At 45.0% G+C, this 23,102-nt stretch overlaps 1 protein-coding gene across 2 annotated transcripts in view; it reads left to right on the forward strand.

Moving 5' to 3' along the window:
• Nucleotides 1-23,102, forward strand: part of PHEX (phosphate regulating endopeptidase X-linked) — a 267,193-nt gene that overhangs the window by 74,163 nt on the left and 169,928 nt on the right. For both annotated transcript variants that reach the window (XM_081946240.1, XM_081946241.1), the window contains exons 7-11: nucleotides 3-119; nucleotides 3,953-4,036; nucleotides 4,292-4,437; nucleotides 20,439-20,532; nucleotides 21,027-21,155. In XM_081946240.1, the coding sequence (XP_081802366.1) occupies nucleotides 3-119; nucleotides 3,953-4,036; nucleotides 4,292-4,437; nucleotides 20,439-20,532; nucleotides 21,027-21,155 (570 nt within the window). The remainder of the gene's footprint in view (nucleotides 1-2; nucleotides 120-3,952; nucleotides 4,037-4,291; nucleotides 4,438-20,438; nucleotides 20,533-21,026; nucleotides 21,156-23,102) is intronic.

Genomic DNA, 23,102 nt, shown 5'->3' on the forward strand with positions numbered 1-23,102 from the left:
AGTACAGAGATACCTTGCTCCAGTTCATGGTTGATACCTCAGTCCTTTTGGGTGCCAATGCGTCACATGCAGAGTTGGATATGAAGTCGGTGCTTAAATTAGAAATCAAAATTGCTGAGGTTAGTGCCCTTTTAAATATAGATTTTAGCTGGACTTGTGGTAGCCAGTCTTCAGAAGAACCCTGGATTTATTTCTCCATTCAGCACTGTTCTTTCCCAGAATTCAGTGACAAAATAGTGTGCCATCTTGGTTGCTGTTGCCTCTTCTTCATCTGTTATTTTCTTCTAGCTGTCTTTGGAATAACATTTGAATAACAGAGTAACAGAATAATAGAGTTGGAAGGGACCTTGGAGGCCTTCTAATCCAACCCCCGGCTCAAGCATTTACCATTTATATACCATTTCAGACAAATAGTTGTCCAATCTTTTCTTAAATATCTCCAGTGTTGGAGCATGCACAACTTCTGGAGGCAAATCATTCCACTAATTAATTGTTCTATCTGTCAAGAAATTTCTCCTTAGTTCTAGGTTGGTTCTCTCCTTGATTAGTTTCCATCCATTGCTTCTTGTCTTGCCTTCAGATGCTTTGGAGAATAGGTTGACCCCCTCTTCTTCTTAGATATTGGAACACTGCTATCATGTCACCCTGGTCCTTCTTTTCATTGTACTTCTTTTGAACCACAGTTCTTTGCAATCAAATAATGTGAAGTATCATACATTTAATAAATGTTGGCCACTATTTGGTAGTTTCAGGTTGGCAGGCATAGATATATTTTCAGTGATATTTAATCATATATAATTTTCAATGTTTTTAATTCTATTGATACCAGTGATTCAGTAAGTACTTAAGATTCCTTTTTAGATTTTTGTTTTTATACTTTCTAGTCTTTTATATAATTTTATTTTTGTACTGGTCTTTGACCATAATAAATGTTGAAAAAAAGATGATCAGAAACATTAAATTTAAATTAAGTATCCCCTGCTTATAGAGAAAGGTCAGAGAAAGGATATTTAATCATAATCAAATATGATATTTAAAGCTTACTTTACTGTAACTGTATGCAGCATACAGCTTGCACCTCCTAATAAGTAAAATACGATCAATATGTTGGTTTGCAAGATAGTTATTGAATAAGAGACCTTAGCTCTTATTTAAGGCAACTGGGGGAAGTATGGAAATATATATCCTGAAATTGCAATGTCATTTTTGTATATTTTATACCTGTGTTGCAAAGTCACACACATAGATCTCAATGCTGGAACTTTTATCATGATGCAAGATGACTTTGACAAGAAATAAGTAGGAATCTTAGCTAGGCAAAGTATTTCTTTAAGTCCAACACAAGATTATTTTATTGAAGTATAAAAAGGAAGAAGTACAATTCAGTAAGATTTGCAAGATAATGTTATTATATCTAAGCATAATAAAATAAGTTTAGCCTATAAGTAAGGCCACACTTGGAATACTGCATTCAGTTTTGGTTGCCACGATGTAGAAAAGATGTGGAGACTTTAGAGAGAGTGCAGAGAAGAGCAACAAAGATGATTAGGGGACTGGAGACTAAAACATATGAAGAACGGTTGCAAGAACTGGGCCACAAGGAAAACTCCCCTGTATATGAAAGATATAAAGCAGGGGAAAACAGGTGGAATCTTAGAAACTAAAGCAGAACTTAAATAAAACAAACAAGCAAGCAAGCAAAAAACTGATTAATTAATAAGAACACAACTTAAAGCATAAAAGTGATTTGAAGAACAAGGCCCAAATAAATGTTTTACAAAATGACAAATAATTCATGTATTGACCAAACATTTTGCAATAATGTAAAGATATGGGTAGTTTAAGCTATTTATGGATAAATATAAAAGGGCTTTCAATACAGAACTGACAATTACTTGTGTCAAAGTTCAGGATAAGTGTTATATAGAAAGGTGAATGGTACAAGTTATACATAAATAGTAAAAAAAAACTAGAGCAAATCTAAATTATAACCCATTTGCTGTAGGGAGAAAAAGTAGCAGAAGCTGCAAGAATATTAAAAATTGAAAGGCTCTAGGTAAAATATGAGTGTGTATGAGAATTCAGCATCTGTGTCTAATAATTGGAAAAAAAGCTATTAATGTTCTCTTCAAAAAGAAAAATAGCAAGACTGAATGCAAAATTTAAAAGGATGTATTAATTGTGTACATCTGGAAAGGCTTTAGTAGATTTTTGATTGAAAGAATATGAGAGAAACAATAAGTAAAATTTAAGAGCTGCAATAAATCTTTACGCTGGCCAGATTTTTTCTCTTCAGGAGGACACTGAGAAATGTTTGGATGTAATTAAGATAGTTCACTGTATGTTGGTTAAAATAAAATGTGTGACAAAGTGGATATAATTAATTAGGGAATGTTTCATGTGAATATGATGTGAAAAATAAGTTACTAAATGTGATAAATGTGATTGTATATAAGTAAAGTAAAGAAGTAAAGTCAGTGAAAATGAACTAAATTTTAGAGAATGGTTGAACTCTGAACAGGGGATAAGACACGGGTACCTGATGTGCCTTTTGTTGTTTATGTTATTTATAGATAAACACAAATAAAATATAGAACTGACAATTACTCTGTGTGTGTGTTTTACAAGAAATGAATGATTGTGAGTTATCTGTAAAAGCAAAAAACTAGAAACATAAATTATATTCATTATAATATATACAGTAGAAGAAAATTGTTAAAATAGTTATACAGAAAATTGTTAAAATAGTTATACAGAAAAGTGGTAGATGATCTCTGGAGGGTCAGGGATAGGGGTTGTTCCTCTATCCTGGTCCTATTAGATCTCTCAGCGGCTTTTGATACCATCGACCATGGTATCCTACTGCACCGGCTGGAGGGGCTGGGAGTAAGGGGCACCGTTTTACGGTGGTTCTGCTCCTACCTCTCCGACCGGACGCAACGTGTGTTGGCAGGGGAGCAGAGGTCGACCCTGAGGCCTCTCACTTGTGGGGTGCCGCAGGGGTCGGTCCTCTTGCCTCTCCTGTTCAACACATATATGAAGCCGCTGGGTGAGATCATTCGTGGTTTTGGGGTGGGATATCATCTGTACGCTGATGATACGCAGCTGTACATCTCCACCCCGAACCACCCCAACGAGGCCGTCGAAATGATGTCCCGGTGTTTGGAAGCCGTACGGGTCTGGATGGGTGACAACAGACTCAAGTTCAACCCCTCCAAGACGGAGTGGCTGTGGCTTCCGGCCCCCCGGTTCAACCAGATGATCCCATCTCTGGCCATTGGGGGCAAGCTACTGGCCCCCATGGAGCGGGCGCGCAACTTGGGCGTCCTCCTGGATGCCCGGCTGTCCATGGATGACCATGTGGCAGCCGTGGCAAGGGGGGCTTTCCACCAGGTTTGCCTGGTGCGCCAAATGCGCCCCCTATTGGACCGGGATGCCCTTCGCACAGTCACTCATGCGCTGGTGATGTCCCGCCTAGACTACTGCAATGCTCTCTACATGGGGCTCCCCTTGAGATGCACCCGAAGACTACAGTTGGTCCAGAATGCGGCCGCGCGGGTGATTATGGGGAGTACTAGATACTCCCATATAACACCTCTCCTGCGCGAACTGCACTGGCTCCCTGTGGTCTATCGGGTGCGTTTCAAGGTGTTGATTACCATCTTCAAAGCGCTCCATGGCACAGGACCTAGCTACTTGCGGGATCGCATCCTGCCCCATACATCCCTACGACCAATTCGCTCTCACAGAGAGGGACTTCTCCGGGTGCCGTCCACTAAAGGCTAACAAATCTAATAAATTCAAATTCAAATTCAAAATGATTATGTTTGATATCAGCAGGTTTGCTATAATATTGTTTGTTTCAGTGAAGGAACTATGAAAAGATCTGTTGATGTTAACAGAGTCAGAGTGGATTTCTTAGTAGAATATTTGTTTACATGTATCTTTACAGATAATGATTCCACATGAGAATCGAACCAGTGAATCTATGTATAACAAAATGAACATATCAGAACTCAGCAGCATGATCCCACAGGTTGGAAAACAACTTTGATAATGCATGATTGGACTGGATATTTATCTTTCTAAACTGAAAGCTGCTTTAGATGTGCATAAGTGCAATTAAAATTAAAATTGTTAAATATATATGTTCATAGTTAAATGCAGCTGTTTTTATGAAAAGTTCAAAATATTTGCAATGTGCAGTGAATTTCAACTTTGCAGTCAGGTGAAAACTTACTCAACTTTTTTTTTATAAGAGCCAAAAGCTAAACCTTTATATATCTTTCAGTTTGACTGGTTGGCATACATCAAGAAGTTGATCGATACTAAACTCTATCCTCACCTGAAGGACATTGATGCTTCAGAAAATGTGGTCATCCGAGTGCCCCAGTATTTTAAGGATTTATTCAGGATACTAGAAAGAGAAAGGAAAAAGTAAGGATTTATCATTGATGTTGTTTTTCTGCTGGACTTTTAGAACAAAGTGTTGGTTCCTGATGTACTTTGAAGTTTCATACCAAGAAATAATATATTCCTGCAGAAGTATTTCAATTCATCATGAAACTTCCTTTTTAGGATCAAAACAGAAATTTAAAAAGTTATTCATTTGCTTTGCAGAAACAAATGCATTAAATACATGACTTTAATTTAGATAATATTACTGTCAGAACAGCCTTCCCTAACATGAGACTAGCGTACAGGTCCCATAAATGTTAGCAATATATTTCAATGTGATGAACTATGTTATCTATTTGGCAAAGAAAAAAAAGAAGTAAAAGAACCATTTCATGAGAACACGAAGAAGCAGTAGCTTCTGATTGCATAACCTTCTACCAGTGGTGGGATTCAAATTTTTTTACTACGGGTTCTGTGGGCGTGGCTTGCTGGGCTTGCTGGGCATGGTGTGGCTTTGTGGGCGTGGCAGGAGAAGGATACTGCAAAATCCCCATTCCCTCCCCACCACACTAACCTGCTTTCCAGCTCCCCTCTCTGAAATATTATCCAGTCTTACCTTTGTTAATATGAAGCTATCTCAAAGACTGAGAGTTGACACTTGTGGGATTCAGCTGGTTCACACCGATTCGCTAGAACCTCTTGTTAATTTTATGTGCAGTTTGGTGAATCAGCTGATTTGCCTTGGCCTGACCCTGCCTTGGCCCTCCTCTCCTGGGAGGTTTCCCCCTATGAGAAAATGACCTGTGTCAAGATCCCGTGGACAACTCTGGCTTAGGCAGTCAAATTCCATGCTCGCTCTCTCTCTCCACAAAGCGAAAGAATTTCAGAAAGGTGCTGCTAAGCCCAGAATGTGGCTTCAGAGGATGCAATTCCTAATAAATGCATTATGTGCAGAGAAATGCATGCTACAATCATCAAATCGCATTTTGCAAGGAACCGACAAAGCCCTACCCATCTTTTTAGCCAGTTGCTGAAGGAAAGGAGCAAGGTATATGGCTGCCCAAATGTTCCTTCCCTGTGTGCAGCAAGGCAGCAGGGTCAGTGTCTGTAGCAGTAAGAGGGAAGGCCAGCAGTGGAGAAGCAGCCATGGTCCTGCTTTGAAAGCAGGCTGCCAACAAGCACTCTGGCTAAGTGTTTTCATATATATTTGGAATCTGAGTTAAACATCTACACTGAGATTGATACATTCAGGAGATGCTAGCTCAGGTCACATGTAATAATCAGTGACGTGCAGTCAGGTGAGGCAAGTGAGGCACAGCCTAACCTCTCATCATCAGGGCAGCGAGTCATTCGATGGGAAACTTGCCTTTTGGGAGGAATGACCCAGCTTGGCTCCCGCTTTTGATCTGCCGCCCAACGACCGAACGGAGAAGCGAAGAGGCAGGAGAGACAAAGCAGGAGCCAAGCCGAGTCATTCCTTCCAAGAGGCAAGTTTCCTATCGAATGACTCGCTGCCCTAGACTCAAGGGGGGGAGGCTTCCTCTGCTCCGTCCACTCCCCATCTGTACTGCCCTCGCCCAACAAGCACGCCCTGGATTCCGCGCAGCTCTGGCAGGCGGTGCCGTGGCCGAATCCCAGGGTGGAGGGCGGCAGGTCGCAACTGAGCATGCCTGACTGTGGAATTCTAGGAGTTGAAGTCCACAAGTCTAAAAATATTGCTGCCTCACTAGCTATAAACCTCACCGCACGTCACTGGTAATAATCCATAAATGTTGAGAAGGAATCTATGTGTGTGGGGGTAAATAGGATTATTTGAAATACTATGTCTTCAGTGGAAATATTCAAATAAATACTATATCCTCAAGGAAGAAGAACTGATTTAGTTTTATATTTCACACATGATAGTCTCTCTCCCAGCTTCAATTTCCTATCTATAAAATGGTACCAATATCTGTATTTCACAAGGTTTTACAGGTGATGGGAATGCAGATTCTCCATACTTGGGCACAAATGGATATCTGAGAAAATGCTAAGTATCTTTAAATTTGGAGCTCTTTTTTCCTGAGCTGGACAGGATCTGTGTTCAACTGAATGCAGGATGCATTTTAGTTTGGAGAATGGTATCACTTCTATGTCCCAAATGCTGGATTCGGGCAACGAGAGAACAGACTCCAGACGGTAGTGACAATCAGCTCTTTATTAGTGAGGTAGTAGTGATCCAGCTTCCAATGGGGTCGTGCAGCTCCCCTTTTATAGGGATCTGGCAGACCTCCCGTCCAATCAGAACAACCCCTTGTTCCCGCCCTAGTGGCGGACGTGAGTGGAGACTACAGCAGTTTATGCAAATATCTAACACCCCTCCCCTCTTAGATGGAGTGTTCTGGTTAGTGACAAAGTCCTGTAAGTATGCAGGTTTCTGCCTTGTACAGGTGGACCTGCGTAGTTCTGTTTGTGCAGGAGCAGGCGTATGATCGGAGTGTCCTCTTTGTTCCATTGTCCTGGCTGGGGATTGCAAATTCCCTTCACTAGGAGGCTGCTCCGTTCTTTCATTGGTCTCAGGTTCCACCTCTGGCTCTGCTGTGCCATAGTCGTCTGCGATGGGCGAGTAGGGTTGTTGAATTGGCAGTCTTTCCGATGGGATGAGTTCTTCGTTCGCCGATCATAGGTTGGAGTGCGTTAGGCGACCTCAGAGTTGGTCGATGTGTCTTTTCCAGTTCCTACCGTCTTCCAATTCTAACAAGTAGGAACGAGGACCGGTGATGCCTATTACCTTTGCCGGAATCCACAGTGTCCCCCCTGCATAGTTGTGGGCGTATAATGAATCCCCTATGCTAAAATTCCGAATTTTGCTTGTGGAGTCTGGGGGCGATGTGGCAGAGTAATTTGGGTGTAGTCGGTCTAGGTGAGACCTTAACCGGCGACCCATGAGGAGTTCAGCGGGACTCCTTCCCGTCGTAGCGCTAGGGGTAATGTGTTGGATTAAAAGATGGTGATCGATTCATGTTTGCCAATCACCCGGGCCCATCCTAGCGAGGGCCTCTTTTGCAGCTCGCACTATTCTTTCCGCCTGTCCGTTCGATGCCGGGTGGAATGGCGCGACGAGGGCATGCCGAATTCCCTGACTTGCTAAGTATGCTTCGAATTGCATGGCCGTGAACTGGGGCCCGTTGTCGGAGACCAGGAGGTCGGGCAGGCTGTGTGTGGTGAAAAGTTGCCCTAGTACCTTGATGACCGCCTCTGCCGTGATTGAAGTCATCAGGACTACTTCTAACCATTTGGAGTATGCGTCCACAACTATTAAGAACGTTTGACCCTGAACTGGTCCTGAGAAATCTATGTGTATTCGCGACCAGGGTGATTTCGGTTTGTCCCACTCTGTAGCGGGCGCTTCAGGGGGGGCTGGTCTGGATTCTTGGCACGGATTGCAAGTGGCTACCCATTCCTCTATATCCTTATCCATGTTAGGCCACCAAACGTAGCTCCTAGCCAATGCTTTCATCCTTACGATCCCTGGATGCCCAACATGCAACGCTTCTAATACATTTCTCCGCAGTTTGTGCGGTACAACAACTCGATCCCCCCACAATAAACAACCTTTCAAAACCGACAGTTCATCACGCTTGGACCAAAACAGTTTGAATTCGGGTCCCACAATCCCTTTGGGCCACCCCCTCCATACCCAAGTTTGCACTTGTCTGATCACGTTTTCCTTAGCAGAAAACCTAGCAACGTCCACAGAAGATACTGGCCCTGTGTCCAAACAGTCAATCAAAAGGACCGGTATTTCTGGAGTGAGGTCGGCCAACAGTTCCGGTAGCAGGCAGCGGCAGAGCGCATCTGCATGCCCCAATGTAGAACCCGGTTGGTGTACCAGTTTGTAGGAATACGCAGCCAGGAAAACAGTCCACCTGGTCATGCGCGGGGAGAGGGAGACCGGAGTGGGACGGTTTCCCGCCAGTAGACCCAGCAATGGTTTGTGATCCGTTATAAGTTCGAAATCACGGCCGTAGAGGTATTCGTGAAAATGCTTGACTCCAGCCACAGCGGCTAACGCTTCCCTGTCCAGTTGGCTGTAGTTGCGTTCCACCAAAGACAATGTCCTTGAGTAGAAAGTGATGGGGGCTTCGTTCCCGTTTGGCATTCTGTGGCTGAGGACTGCGCCGACGCCGAAAGGTGAGGCATCGTAGGTCAATACCAGTGGTAGGGTTTGGCTGTACTGGATTAGCAGAGAGTTGGTCATCAGCAGGCGCTTGACTGCGGCGAAAGCGGCAGCCTCGGAATGTCCCCAGGTCCATTTCGCGTTCTTTGCTAGAAGCCGGTGCAACGGCTCAGCAACGGTGGCTTTCTGTCTGAGAAAGACACTGTAGAAGTTAAGAAGTCTGAGGAAAGCCTGCAACTCGGTCTGATTCCGTGGTGTGTGGGCGTCCTGGATTGCCTTAATTTTTTTTGATGTCTGGTGTATTCCCAGTCCATCAATCCTGTAACCCAGGAATTCTACGCTGGGCACGTTAATTTGGCATTTTTCCTTTTTTAGGCGGAGACCCTTTTCTCGAATTCTGGCCAAAACAGTCCTTACACGCTTTAATAATTGCTCCTCATTTGCAGCCGATACCAAGATGTCATCGAAGTAAGGGACGACTCCTGGTATGCCCTGCCACAGCCGTTCCATGACGCTTTGGAACAATCCCGGAGCGATGCTTACGCCGAATTGTAACTGGTTGCATTTAAAAGCACCCCTGTGCATCACTATAGTTTGGGCCTCCACCGTGGCGCTATCCACTGGCAGCTGCTGATATGCCTGTGCCATGTCTAGTTTTGCAAAAAAATTTCCTGGCCCCAACGAGTGCAATAGGTGTTGTACTATGGGCACAGGATATGCGCTTTGTTGTAGGGCGACATTAATTGTGCATTTATAGTCTGCACAGATACGGACTGACCCGTCTGGCTTAACGGGGGTCACTATTGGGGTTTCCCAGCGAGCGTGATCCACTGGTTCAAGGATTCCTTGCTCTACCAGCTTATCAATTTCCTTATCAATTTTGGGACGGAGCGCAAAAGGCACTAATAATAATAATAATAATAATAAATTTGAATTTATTAGCCGCTCCCTTTCCAGACAGGACTCGGGGCGGCGTACAGTAGAGCATAAAAAACATAAAACATATGTACAGACACATAAACATACACATATACAAAGACATACATGCACGGAGGAGGTAACAAATTACATCACATTTAGACAATTAAAAATCACCATTAAAATATCCCATTTACAATAACACAATTTAAAAATTTAAAACAACTGTCAGGAGGAATAAGGAAAAAATTTACGGTTGAGCCAGGCCAGATAATTGAAAGAGGTGGGTCTTCAGCTGTACACGGAAGGAGCGGAGATCGGAAATAATCCTGATGTCACGGGGGAGGTCATTCCACAGGGCTGGGCCCATCACAGAGAAGGCTCTGCTCCTGGGTGTCGCCCCCCGACACTGTTTAGCAGACGGCACCCGAAGAAGTCCTTCTCTGTGTGAGCGGATTGGTCGTAGGGATGTATGGGGCAGGATGCGATCCTGCAAGTAACTAGGTCCTGTGCCATGAAGCGCTTTAAAGATCATAATCAAAACCTTGAAACGCACTCGGTAGACCACAGGAAGCCAGTGCAGCTCGCGCAGGAGAGGTGTTACAGGGGAGTATCTAGTCCTCCCCATAATCACCCGCGCGGCCGCGTTCTGGACCAACTGCAGTCTCCGAGTGCATCTCAAGGGAAGCCCCATGTAGAGAGCATTGCAGTAGTCCAGGCGAAATGTCACTAGCGCATGGGTGACTGTGCGTAGGGCATCCCGGTCCAATAAGGGGCGCAATTGGCGCATCAGGCGAACCTGATGGAACGCCCCCCTTGCCACGGCTGTTACATGGTCATCCATGGACAGCCGGGCATCCAGGAGGACGCCCAAATTGTGCACCTGTTCCATGGGGGCCAGTTGCACGCCCCCAATGGCCAGAGATGGAAGCCACTGGTTGAACCGGGAGGCTGGAAGCCACAGCCACTCCGTCTTGGAAGGGTTGAGTTTTAGTCAGTTACCATCCATCCAGACCCGTACGGCCTCCAAACACTGGGACATCATTTCAACGGCCTCATTGGGGTGGTTTGGGGTGGAAATGTATAGCTGAGTATCATCAGCATACAGATGATATCCCACCCCAAAACCACGGATGATCTCGCCCAGCGGTTTCATGTATGTGTTGAACAGGAGAGGCGAGAGCACCGACCCCTGTGGCACCCCACATGTGAGGGGGCTCCGGGTCGATCTCTGCTCCCCTGCCAACACACGTTGCGTCCGGCCAGAGAGGTAGGAGCCAAACCACCGTAAAACGGTGCCCCTGACTCCCAGCCCCTCTAGCCGGTGCAACAGGATACCATGGTCGATGGTATCGAACGCCGCCGAGAGATCTAATAGGACCAGGATAGAGGAACAACCCCTATCTCTGGCCCTCCAGAGATCATCAACCAACGCGACCAAGGCCGTCTCCGTGCTGTGCCCGGGTCGGAAGCCGGACTGGCGCGGGTCTAGATAATCATTCTCCTCCAGGTGACGTGGAAACTGTTGTGCCACCACACTCTCTACAACCTTCGCTAAAAAAGGAAGGTTGGAGACTGGACGATAATTGACTAGATCCGTTGGGTCCAGGGAAGGCTTCTTGAGCAGGGGCCTCACAACCACCTCTTTCAAGGTGGCCGGCAGAAACCCCTCACCCAACGAAGCGTTCACTAGGCCCAGGAGCCAGTCGCGCGTAACCTCCCAGGATGCCAGTACAAGCCAGGAGGGACATGGGTCCAATAAACATGTGGTGGGTCACAGACGTCCACGCAACCTGTCCAAATCCTCGATGGCAACCGAGTCAAACTCCTCCCAAAGCGGTCCCTCAAGACTCGCCACGGGCGTCTCAACTGGACCACTGAAAGGGGCCCATCCCATCCGGATTTGAGCGACTTTGTCCTGTAGATATTTCCCAAACTCCTCTGCTCTGCCCTGTAAAGGGGCTTCCCGCGGTCTCTCAAACAAGAGGGAGCGAGTCACCCGAAACAGGGCGGCAGGGCGGTTATCTGCGGACGCAATAAGAGCAGCGCAATATTGACGTTTGGCCGCTCTTAATGCCACAAGGTACATCCTCAAATAGGCTCGTGCCTGTGCTCGGTCAAATTCGGAACGGGAGGATCTCCAACGACTCTCTAGGCGTCTCTTGTGGTGCTTCATCACCCTTAGCTCCTCGGTAAACCAAGGTGCCAGGGTGGTTCGTCGCCGCAGGAGAGGCCGCAAAGGCGCCACCCGGTCTAGGGCCCCGGTAGTCGCACTATTGCATGCGTCTACCAGGTCCTCCACCCGGTGGCGGGTCAGGTCCACAGGAGGTGGCCCAAGCTCCGTCTGGAACCTATCTGGTTCCATCAGGCACTTGGGGCGGAACCATCTAATCCCTTCCGGTTCCGCCTCCCCGCAGCGGGGGGTAGCACCGGGGAAGTCAAGCCGGAGAAGTGAGTGATCTGACCATGACAGGGGAATAATAGTTGGATCCCCTATTCCCAGATCACTCGTCCACTGGCCAGAGACAAAGACAAGGTCCAGCGTGTGGCCTCCCTCGTGAGTAGGTTTGAGCCTGATAGGCGCCACATTTGGATCCAGATTAAATGAAATTGATTTGCCCACATACTTACCAAGGCCGGGGCTGAACACATCCTCGAACTCCTTAAAGATTCCTTCAGCGCTGCTGTTACCCACGACGTTGATCCCGGTAACTTCTAGCCCCAAGGCTTCGAACCAATCCAGTCCCAGGAGGCTTTGTAATGGCGCGCTGGCAACGGTCATGGGCAGCTGGGCTGTGATATTTTTGAACTGGACTCGAAACGTGCCTTGACCCATGATGGGGACCCTGTTCCCCAGGTAGTCTCGAAGCAGGATGTCTGGTGTTCGTAGTTGGCGCTTCTTTAGGCTCGGAATTGCCTTTTTCATCGCTGACCACGAGATGATCGTCAGTGATGATCCCGTGTCGACTTCAAGCTCGCAAGGGGAGTCCTCTAGGAGGACAGTGAGTTTCAGCTTTTTAGGTCGCTTTGTGCAGACCTGTCCTATCGTTGTGAGATAGGTTCTTAGTGGTTCTCTCTGGGAATACTCTCTCTCGGCTCCCTGGGAATACTCTCTCTCGGCTCTCTGGGAATACTGTCTCTCGGCTGACTCCCTTGGCTCTCTCTCTGGGCGCCCTTTGTTTTTTCGCCAAGCCCCTGGGGTGGGCTTCTGTCGGCGATACGATGGCGGCTGCCATGTTGTATCAGGGACTTCGCTCCGGCACACCTTTGCAATGTGCCCGCTTTTGCCGCAACGTGAGCAAACAACGTCTCTAAATCGGCAGGTAGACCGGGGATGATTCCCTCCGCAGCTTGCCAGGGCGGCAAATGGGATTCAAATTTTTGTGCCGGTTTTGTGTGGCTGCTGCGCTTGCGATGGCTGTCTTCGCACTCGCTGTCCTCAGTTTCTTGATCGGTGGCCTCGTGATGCACCCGGGTTTGTCTGGTTCCAGATTGGTGTGTGCCGTACCCGCGTTGTAGCATTTCCTTAGATCTGTCCGCTGATTCTGAAGCTCTTGCCTCATCGAGTGCGATCTGCAACGTTAAATTGGATCTTGCCAACAAACGTTTCTGCAATGAAATGTCCCACACTCCGCATATGAGGCGATCCAGGATGTGCTCGTCAAGATTTCTGAATTCGCAATACGTCGCCACTTTGCGAAGTGCTGCAACATATTGGTTGATCGTTTCGTCCGTCTTCTGATTCCGCATGTAGTACTCGTGGTGGCGAACGTGGTGGGAAGGCTTGGGTGCGTAGTGTGTCTGCAGCGTTTGTTGTAGAGCCGTCCATGTGACCGCCTGGATAGGGGTTGGCTCCAAAAGATCCCTGGCCATCTCGAAAACCTCTCGACCACAGTAGCTCAGGAACATGTTCTTTTTCTGGGAGTCCGGTACTCCTGTGAGATCGTTTGCCTCGAGGAAACATTCGAATCTCAGCATGTAGGATTCCCAATGCTCGGCTACTGGGTTGTACGGGGTTGGTGGAGCTTGCATCGCCATCTTGTCCTGCGTTTGAATTTGCCGCACTGAGATGGCTACCGGAATTTCCGCCAAAATTCGGGCTGGATCGATCCATGGATTCTGTTAGTAGATCTTCGTCCTATCTGCCTCTCGATCCCACCTTCGTCGCCAGTGTTGGATTCGGGCAACGAGAGAACAGACTCCAGACGGTAGTATAGAATAGAATAGAATAGAATAGAATATTTATTTCTAAGCCGCACCCTCTCCCGAAGGACTCGGGGCGGCGTACAATAAAACAAATAAAATACAAAGTACAATACAATACAATACAAATCTGGACAGGACATACATATAACAAGGACGTATATAAGACGTATACAAGGAGGAGGTAGTGACAATCAGCTCTTTATTAGTGAGGTAGTAGTGATCCAGCTTCCAATGGGGTCGTGCAGCTCCCCTTTTATAGGGATCTGGCAGACCTCCCGTCCAATCAGAACAACCCCTTGTTCCCGCCCTAGTGGCGGACCTGAGTGGAGACTACAGCAGTTTATGCAAATATCTAACACCAAAGGTGTTTTTTCAAGAGGTAACTGGACTTTCTATTTTTTCTTTGAAGACATCTCACTTCTTGGATAAGAACACATATGGTTTTCAGGCAGGGGGAAAAAAACCTTCCCCAAAAGTCCAAGAGCAGAATGAAGGAAATCAAACAGAGATGTAAGAAGAAGTGAGAGGGGAAAGAAAAGACCAGGAGAATTACTTAATCATCTAACAGTTGTTGCGGATGTTTTCTTTTGACTTGCCCAGCCATGCTATTTTTCTCTGCCTCTTGCCCTCTCCCCCCCTCACTCCTCACCTCATATCTACATAGGAATTATTTGTATTTATTAGTTTGTCAAACATGTACAAGATAGCAGGTATAAATATAAACATGGATATAAACAACAGAAATGAATACAAATAGATGAGGACAGTAGGACACAGACATTAGGCACTCTGGTGTGCTTATGCACGCTTCCTTTACCGATCTCTTAGGAATGGGGTAAGGTCCATTGTAGACAGTTTAAGGTTGAAGCTGTGAGGGTTAGAGGATGTAACAATGGAGTCAAGTAGAGCATTCCAGGCATTGAGCACATTTATATTATAGAGGAAGAAGAGGAAGGGCAGAAGCAGCCCATTCCTTCAGCCAATCACCCTCCAGGTTTTCAAGGACTAGGAGCAGCTGGGATGTCATGCTGACTCTCTGGATGAGTGTGGAGTTAGAAGTGAATTTAGAGATCAAATAGATTCCACTCACACCTCACCTAGTGATTTATTAGCTATTCTTGCAGGATTTGCATAATCTGTCATTGTGCGTTGGGAATCCACCTCCCTTCTAACCTGGCTGCCTTCGATCCCAGAGTGAAGCTGCTACTTACAAGGTTTGGGGAGTTGATGCTTCCCCAAGCCTCTTTTTTTGAAAAAAAAATGATGGAAATGAAAAGTTTGAAGAGTGATTTCTCTGTCACCAAAAAGACAATTGCAAAGCATGAGGGTGGAGTTGGCACAGAATGGAATAATTGTACTTGACTGTGTAAGAAAAGACACAACTTTCCCAAAGGAAACCCTCACCTCAATTAATAAAAAACCCATAAGGAAGAGAGAAGCCAAGGAAAATAACACACAAGGCACTAAAAGTAAAAAGAACACCTCCGGTTTCCCACCTCTAAACTGTCAAACCATAGCCAGAGATGCATGTCTAAAAGGATACAATGTTGCAATCAAAAGGCTGAATAACCTCAGCTGTTGCAGAAAGTGGAAACTTTGAATCCAGCCTGTCAATTCACAAAGAAAGCTCACTAGCCACATCAGACTAACTAAAGATAGGTGGATCATAGAATTCATTACATTTGTTAAACAATTAAAAATCCAAGAAAATCAGCACTTTAGACTCATTGCCAGTTCCCTTGTTTTTTTTGTGTGTGCAATGCACCATGGGAGGATCAGCATAATTATGCCTATTCCATTCCTGTTGTTTTTTAAAAAAACAAAGTTTTATTGGTTTTTTAAAGATTTGCAAGGGAAAAGGTAGTGGAAAAAGTATACAAATTTTGGCAGTTGCAAAGTGTGGCAGGCGCCCCCTCCCTCCAAACTCATAGTATACATCTGGGTAGAAATCATTAATACATAGTCATATATAATCAGCATATTAATTCTATTGGTACTTTCAATCAATTTAATACATAGTAGTAAATAGTCCACATGTTAATTCCATTAATACTTTCGATCAGTTTATGTCAAGAAGATTTTCTTATTCATTTTTGTGATCTGAGCTTTCTTGGTATTGCCCCATCTCCCCCCGCCGGCAGAGCTCCGGCCCCTCCCGTGTCCTGCATATCCGTTGTAGGATCTTCAGTTTTTTCTAGGTGTATTTTGTTTTTTTCCATAAAGGCCTGTGCCTCTATGGGTGTGTTAATTCTAATTCTTGTCTCCTCCCAGAATATTAACATACCTTCAGGCATCAACCATCTGAAACACACCCCCTTCTGGTATAATTTATTCGCTAATAAATTCCTGTTTTGATAACCCCAGCTATCAAAAGTTGCTTTTTCCAGGTGCCCCTGGACAAGAGAACTGAAAATTTATTGGTCACTTTCCCAGCCATGCCGTTGTAGCATACCATTGCTCCTCCAGCTTCACCTTAGCCAAGAGCCAAGGAATTGCGGGGAGCCTCCCACATGTTTCACCCCCTCCCAGCCTTCACCCGTGCCTCCACACTGTTTTAGGATGCCCAGATTGCCAGGCTATCCCCATTCCCGTTGTGGCTGCAATGGCTGGCCAGTGGAAAGGGGAGGCTGGTTTGGGTAATGAAACATCTGCAAGAAAACAAGCAAGCTCAGAGAGCATCAAGGACCACCACACAGTCATCACCCTCCTCCTCCACCTCCTCCTCTCTGTATACCCCATTTTTTCTAGCACTGATGATGACACCTGGTTGGGTAATGAGATGCCTGCAAGAAAACCACCAAGTTCAGAGAACACCAAAGGACCCCACAGTCCTCTCCCTCCTTATCTTTTTCCTTTTTGTCCTTCAACTTCTCCTCCTCCACCTTTCCCCACAACCCCATTCCCTTCTAGCACTGATGATGTTACCTAGTTTGGTAATGAAATGTCTGTAAGAAAACTACCAAGCTCAGAAAGCAGCAAGGATCCCACTATCCCCCACCTCCTCTTCTTCTCTTTCTCCTTTTTGTCCTATCTTTTTCTCTCCACCCAACCCCACTCCCTTCTAGCACTGATGATCTTACCTAGTTTGGTAATGAAATGTCTGTAAGAAAACCACCAAGCTCAGAAAGCAGCAAGGATCCCACTATCCCCCACCTCCTCTTTCTCCCTCTCTTTCTCCTTTTTGTCCTTTCTCCTCCCCCCCCCCCACTCCCTTCTAGCACTGATGATGTTACCTAGGTTAGGGTTATTGGGCAACATGTGTGTGTGTGTGAGGCTGGAGTTATGCCCTCCCCCACAACCTCCCTCCCGGGGATTGAAGCGCCTCAAAGGGACAGGCAGGCTGCCACAGCTCCACTGAGAAGATATTTCTGAGAAGAAAAACTTCTCCGGTCGGGCTGCACCAGAGCTGGTGGAGCGCTGGCAACAGCCTGCCTGTCCCTTTCAGGAACTCTACTGAGAAGACATTTCTGAGAAGAGAAACTTCTCCGGCCGTGTGATTGGAGCAATCACATGGTTCACCTCACTGACTGTCTCCCTGGCGACGGGCCGGCGATTGCTGGTGCTCCACCAGGTCGGGCGCGACCAGATAAGTTTCTCTTCTCAGAAATGTCTTCTCAGTAGAGTTCCTAAAAGGGACAGGCAGGCTGTTCCTGGCGCTCCACCAGCTCCGGTGCAGCCCAACCGGAGAAGTTTTTCTTCTCAGAAATGTCTTCTCAGTAGAATTCCTGAAAGGGACAGGCAGGCTGTTGCCGGCGCTCCACCAGCTCTGGTGCAGCCCGACCGGAGAAGTTTTTCTTCTCAGAAATGTCTTCTCAGTGGAGCTGTGGCAGCCTGCTTGTCCCTTTGAGGCGCTTCAACCCCTGGGAGGGAGGGTGCGGGGGGGGGCGTAATTCCAGCCTCATACACACACACACACACACACACACACACGTTGCCCAGTAACCTTCGCGCTCTTATCTGCGCTCTCCTCAGCTCCTCACGACTGCAATATATGTCCAGAATCGGCTTTTGGGGCTAGGGTTTCCAGCCCCCGCCGCTTCTGGATGTCTATTGCCATCGCGAGGAGCCGAGAAGAGCGTGGAGAAGAGTGCAAAGGTTCTTGGCGCTCCGGGAAGCTGCGAATTTGCTGGGAGAGGTGCGGGGCTTGGTTTAGCCTCCCTGGACATCGCAGCAGCAGCCACAAGTGCGCCAATCTCACCATTTTTGCATCGGGGCATGCTGCAAGGGGTGGGGAGTGAAGACCTTTTCCAGCTGGCGCAAAGGACTTCCCCGGACTTGCTTTAATGAGCACGGGCCCACACCTCCACCACCACCAATCTGGAAAAGGTCTTTACTCCCTCTCTCTTGCAGCATGCTCTGATGCAAAAAACGCCAAGGCCTTCCAAGGTCCCCGAACTTGGGCCAGCCGTGCCGCGTAAGCTCCCCCCGCTGTCCCCACCCCCACGCTTTCTGATGGCCCTGCGGCCCTGCGCTATAAGCGAGCCCGGGATCCTTGCAAGGCCGCAAAAGGTCACTGGACTCGCTTATAGTGCAAGGTCACGGCAGCCCCCCCCATGCCCCACGCTTAGTTGCAGCTTATCTGGGAAGCCATGAAAGTGGCTGGGAGAGGCGCGCAGTTTGGTTTAGCCTCCCTGGACATCGTAGCAGCAGCCCCAAGTGCACCATTTTTTGCTTTAATGAGCACGGGCCTGCACCTCCACCACCAACAATCCGGAAAAGGTCTTTACTCCCTCTCTCTTGCAGCACGCTCCGATGCAAAAAACGCCAAGGCCTTGCAAGGTCCCCGAACTTGGGCCAGCCGCGCCGCGTAAGCTCCCGCCGCCGTCCCCACCCCCGTGCTTTTTTCGGCCCTGCGCTATAAGCGAGCCCGGGATCCTTGCAAGGCCGCAAAAGGTCATAGTGCAGGGCCACGGCAGCCCCCCCGTCCCACGCTTAGTTGCAGCTTACTTACCTCCTCAGAGTCGGCAGGCAGCAATAGAGCGCCAAACAGGAAAAAAAGGTAAGTGGGTTTAGATAGGGTTGTTAGAGGCGGGTGGGGCAATTGGTGTGGTAGCCAATCAGTGAGTGGTGGGCGGGGCTAGGATAGTGCAGACAGGCAGGAGAGCGAGCAATGGAGAGGCTTCTGGATGGGCAGGGGCGAGCAAGCAAGCGAGTGACAGGGGCGGGGCAGGAACTGACTTCCGGGTCCATTGACCATCCGGTTCACCCAATCCGGTGCGAACCAGCAGAAACCCACCACTGGACCCCCCCCCCCTTTTGTGGCAACCTCTTAAATACTAGAATACTGCTATCATGTCCTCCCTAGTCCTTCTTTTCCTCTAGACTAGCCAAACCCAAATCCTGCAACTGTTCTTCATATATTTTAGTCTCCAGGTCTTTAATCATCTTTGTTGCTCTTCTTTGCACTTTTTCCAAAGTCTCAACATCTTTTTTGTAATGTAATGACCAAAACTGGATGCAGTATTCCTGGTGTGGTCTTACTAAGGCTTCATAAAGTGGTGCTAATACTTCACATGATTTTGATTCTATGCCTCTGTTTATACAACCAAGGATTGTATTAGCTTTTGTGGCTGCGACCGCATTTTGCTGACTCAGTGATTATCGTCTACTAAGACTCCAAGGTCCCTCTCACACTTACTGTTTTTGAACTAGGTTTTGCCTAATTTGTACTTGTACCTTTGGTTTTTCCTTCCCAGGTATAAAACCTTGCTTTTCTCCACATTAAATTTCATTTTGTTGGATAGGGCCCATTATTCAAGTCTGTCAAGATCTTTTTGGATCCTGAGCATGTCTTCTGGGGTATTGACTATTCCTGCCAGCTTAGTGATATCTGCAAATTTGATGAGTTCCCCTTCTATTTCCTCATCTAAGCCATTTATGAAGATTTTTGAAGAAGTCAAAGATTAAAATATGTTTAAAAGTATTTTATTCTTTCAGACTAAGCTTTTAAAAATGTTTGTCTATTTGCAATGTTTAATTACTTAGCATCCTTTATATAGCTTAAATAATTTAGCCTAAAAGTGATCTGGTATATCATTATTCATAGTATGACACCCAAGATGCTGCAGATGTTGTAGCATTAGATACAAACAGCAGAGACACTATATTTCTGTTTTATCAAATTCATTTTTTAATGTTTATATTGATCTTGTGATTACATTGATTCAGCTATTAACTGTCCAGAATATTGCAGGTTACACAGGAAGAGTAGAGCAACATCTTTCCAATAAACAATATTCTTACTATATTCCTTGGAATTATGCATTTGGCTGCAGTATGGAACATGCCATTAAGAAATTGATTTATAAGCCTTTCTGAAGCTCTAACAGCTAAAACATTCAAGATGCTTATTTAATTTTTTTAGTGACAATTTTTTAATTATGATTTATCAATTAAAAGTATACTAATGAATCATAAAAGTTATTAAAAGGGGGGGGCTGGGTGACTACACCAGTGACTTTCTTGTCTCAACCCACCCCACAGAATTGTTAGACCCACAGAATTGTTAAACCTAAATCCCAATTCAGGATATTCAAAAAGAAAATGTCCTCAGTTATTTACATTGTGGCAATTATGATGCAGTCTCTTCATTCTACTGTAATATGTTTTTGTCAGTTCATACTTTTTTCATTTAATTCTAAGTAAGTTGATATTGCAGTGAATAAGAAATTTTTTAAAAATACTTACGGATATTTCTAGTATTAGCTGTACATTGGAACACATAGATCTAACTGGTCTTCATTTATATGTATTACAGGACTATTGCCAACTATCTGGTATGGAGAATGGTTTATTCAAGTATATGCAATCTCAGTCGACGTTTTCAATATAGGTGGCTAGAATTTTCAAGGGTAAGTATGAAAAATCAATATCCATGTTACCCATGCCTATAAGATCAATAACAGCATTTCATACCCATATTTCATGAACTACTGTAATTCGATCGACCCCACCTGAACCAAAAGCTTTTATAGAGGTCAATGTGTTTTGAACTTCTAACCTTTCCTATCTCATTGGGATTTGGAACCTGACAACAATTTTTAAAAAGAAATCTTTAGAGTTTTTTTGTTATTTGAAAATTTTATATGGCCAACTATATTATATAAAATCACTCTCAATGGCTAACACAGAAAATAAAAAAAGTCTTACATATTACCAAGTACTGTAATGCTTCCATCACAAAAACACAAATGCTGGGCTTACCTCCCACCCTGGTGCAATGCTTATGGGGGAAAGCCAGGTCTTAATGGCCTTTAAGAAGACAAGGAGGGTAGGGTTGCTCTGCACAGCTACAGAAAAGGCTACACTGGAATTTACCATAATATATCAATCTTAACTCACACAGGTAATCCAGGGAAGAGCATCTTTAGTGCCTCGATGGGATAAATGTGTAAACTTCGTAGAAAGTGCTCTCCCATATGTTGTTGGCAAAATATTTGTAAAACTACATTTCCAAGAAGATAAGAGAGAAATGGTAGGTTTTATTTTGTTTTGTATTTGTTTGATTGTTTTAACTCAGTAAACAACAGTAGAAGAGTTCAGAGCCATTATACAACATTAGGGAATTAATATTATCTATTGTGGAAAATGAAGAGTCCCAGCTTCAGAAACAAATCACATCCATATGAATTCTTTAAGGTTAAATAGACATTGTAGTTTACTTAGGACCAGCTGGGTAGAAATGAATAACTGTTTTTCTGTCTTTGAATTGAGTTAGATAAAAATAGCTGTTTTAACTACTAACTGTTACATTTAACATAGTTTTGTACCAATTTTGCTGCATTTTATTCCACAAAACCTGATTTTTGTATCACTGTAGCTAAGGGAATACAAGATAGGATTCTGACGAAATTATAGTGCTGTTTCCACTCAGTATACATGCTAGAGTTTGGTACCAATTATATTGGTTTGTTCCACCAAGTCCATCACAAATAGACCACTTATATGCACTCTATGTATTAGCAATGAAAATATTGTTCTAGGGCCTATTGAACACTGAAAGAGAGCATACTACTTCTAATGGACATTCTTGAATTTTATAAATATATGTAATATAACAAAAATATATTAATATATAGCAAAAACAAAAGATTCATAAAACTCAGACACCAAATTTAGACTCAACATCTCTGTGAACTAGTGGTGGGTTTCAAATTTTTTTGGAACCTCTTCTGTAGGTGTGGCCTGCTTTGTGGGAGTGGCTTGCTGGCCATGTGACTGAGTGGGAGTGGCTTGTCGGCCATGTGACTGGGTGGGGTGGCTTGGCAGTCATGTGACTGGGTGGGAGTGGCTTGGCAGTCATGTGACCGGATGGGAGTGGCCAAGACGATGTTACTGAATTCTTTACCCCAATGGATGATCTACAAAAAGAAGATATAAAAAAGGAAATTTATTATTTTGTGCACTTACTACTTAAATAAGATTAAAATAAGTACACAAAACAATAAAAGAGCTACTTACAGAAGGTAAGTAGCTTACTACTTACTACTTGTATTTCAAAGGGAATACAATACATATTTAATTTTACACATGTTAACAGCTGCTCGAATTGTGTTTGCACAACAGTGGAAAAAACAAAGATATGAAAATGAATAAATATTAGAATGTGCAGGAATGAATAAATTGACAATTAAACTCAAGAAGACTTTGAATGCTTTTTCACGCGGGATTTGTTTCATCAATTGCTAACTAACAGAAACAACAATTAGAAATCTAAAAGTATGAAAGAAATCACCAATTATGTAAAGAAATGTCACTAAAATGTATAAGGAAATATTATTAGTACTTGATCATTATTAATGTGTAGATAAATGTGTAGACATTACATACCCACCCACACAAACTATGACAGTGCCAGGAAAACACCAAAAAGATAACACCCCCCCCCCAAGACTGCAGATGAAACCAGTTTTTTTCCCTAACCCTTAAAATATTCTGTATACAATAAATAAAATTTGAGATTGTGGAGATGTAATTCTGAGGCCGGTCATTGTGGAAGGTCCTGATGAGGAGTTCGTGATGACCACGAGGCAGGAGGCATATAAATTTAATAAATGAAGAAATAAATGCCTTGTGGTCTCGATGGTTTGCTTGCAGATATTTTATTGTCATCGGTGTGAGATACCTAGCTGGGTCATGAAATCTCTGCAAGAAAACCACCAAGCTCCTCTCAATATATCCCACTCTTTCTAGCACTGATGATGATGATAATACCTGGTTTGGGTAATGAAACATCTGCAAGAAAACAAGCAAGCTCAGAGAGCACCAAGGACCACACAGTCTTTGCCCTCCTCCTCCTCTCTGTATACCCTGTTTTTTCTAGCACTGATGATGACACCTGGTTGGGTAATGAGATGCTTGCAAGAAAACCATCAAGTTCAGAGAACACCAAAGGACCCCACAGTCCTCTCCCTCCTTATCT

This window comes from Natrix helvetica (genome assembly GCF_964273705.1).
Source record: "Natrix helvetica genome assembly, chromosome: 3".
Lineage (NCBI taxonomy): Eukaryota > Metazoa > Chordata > Lepidosauria > Squamata > Natricidae > Natrix > Natrix helvetica.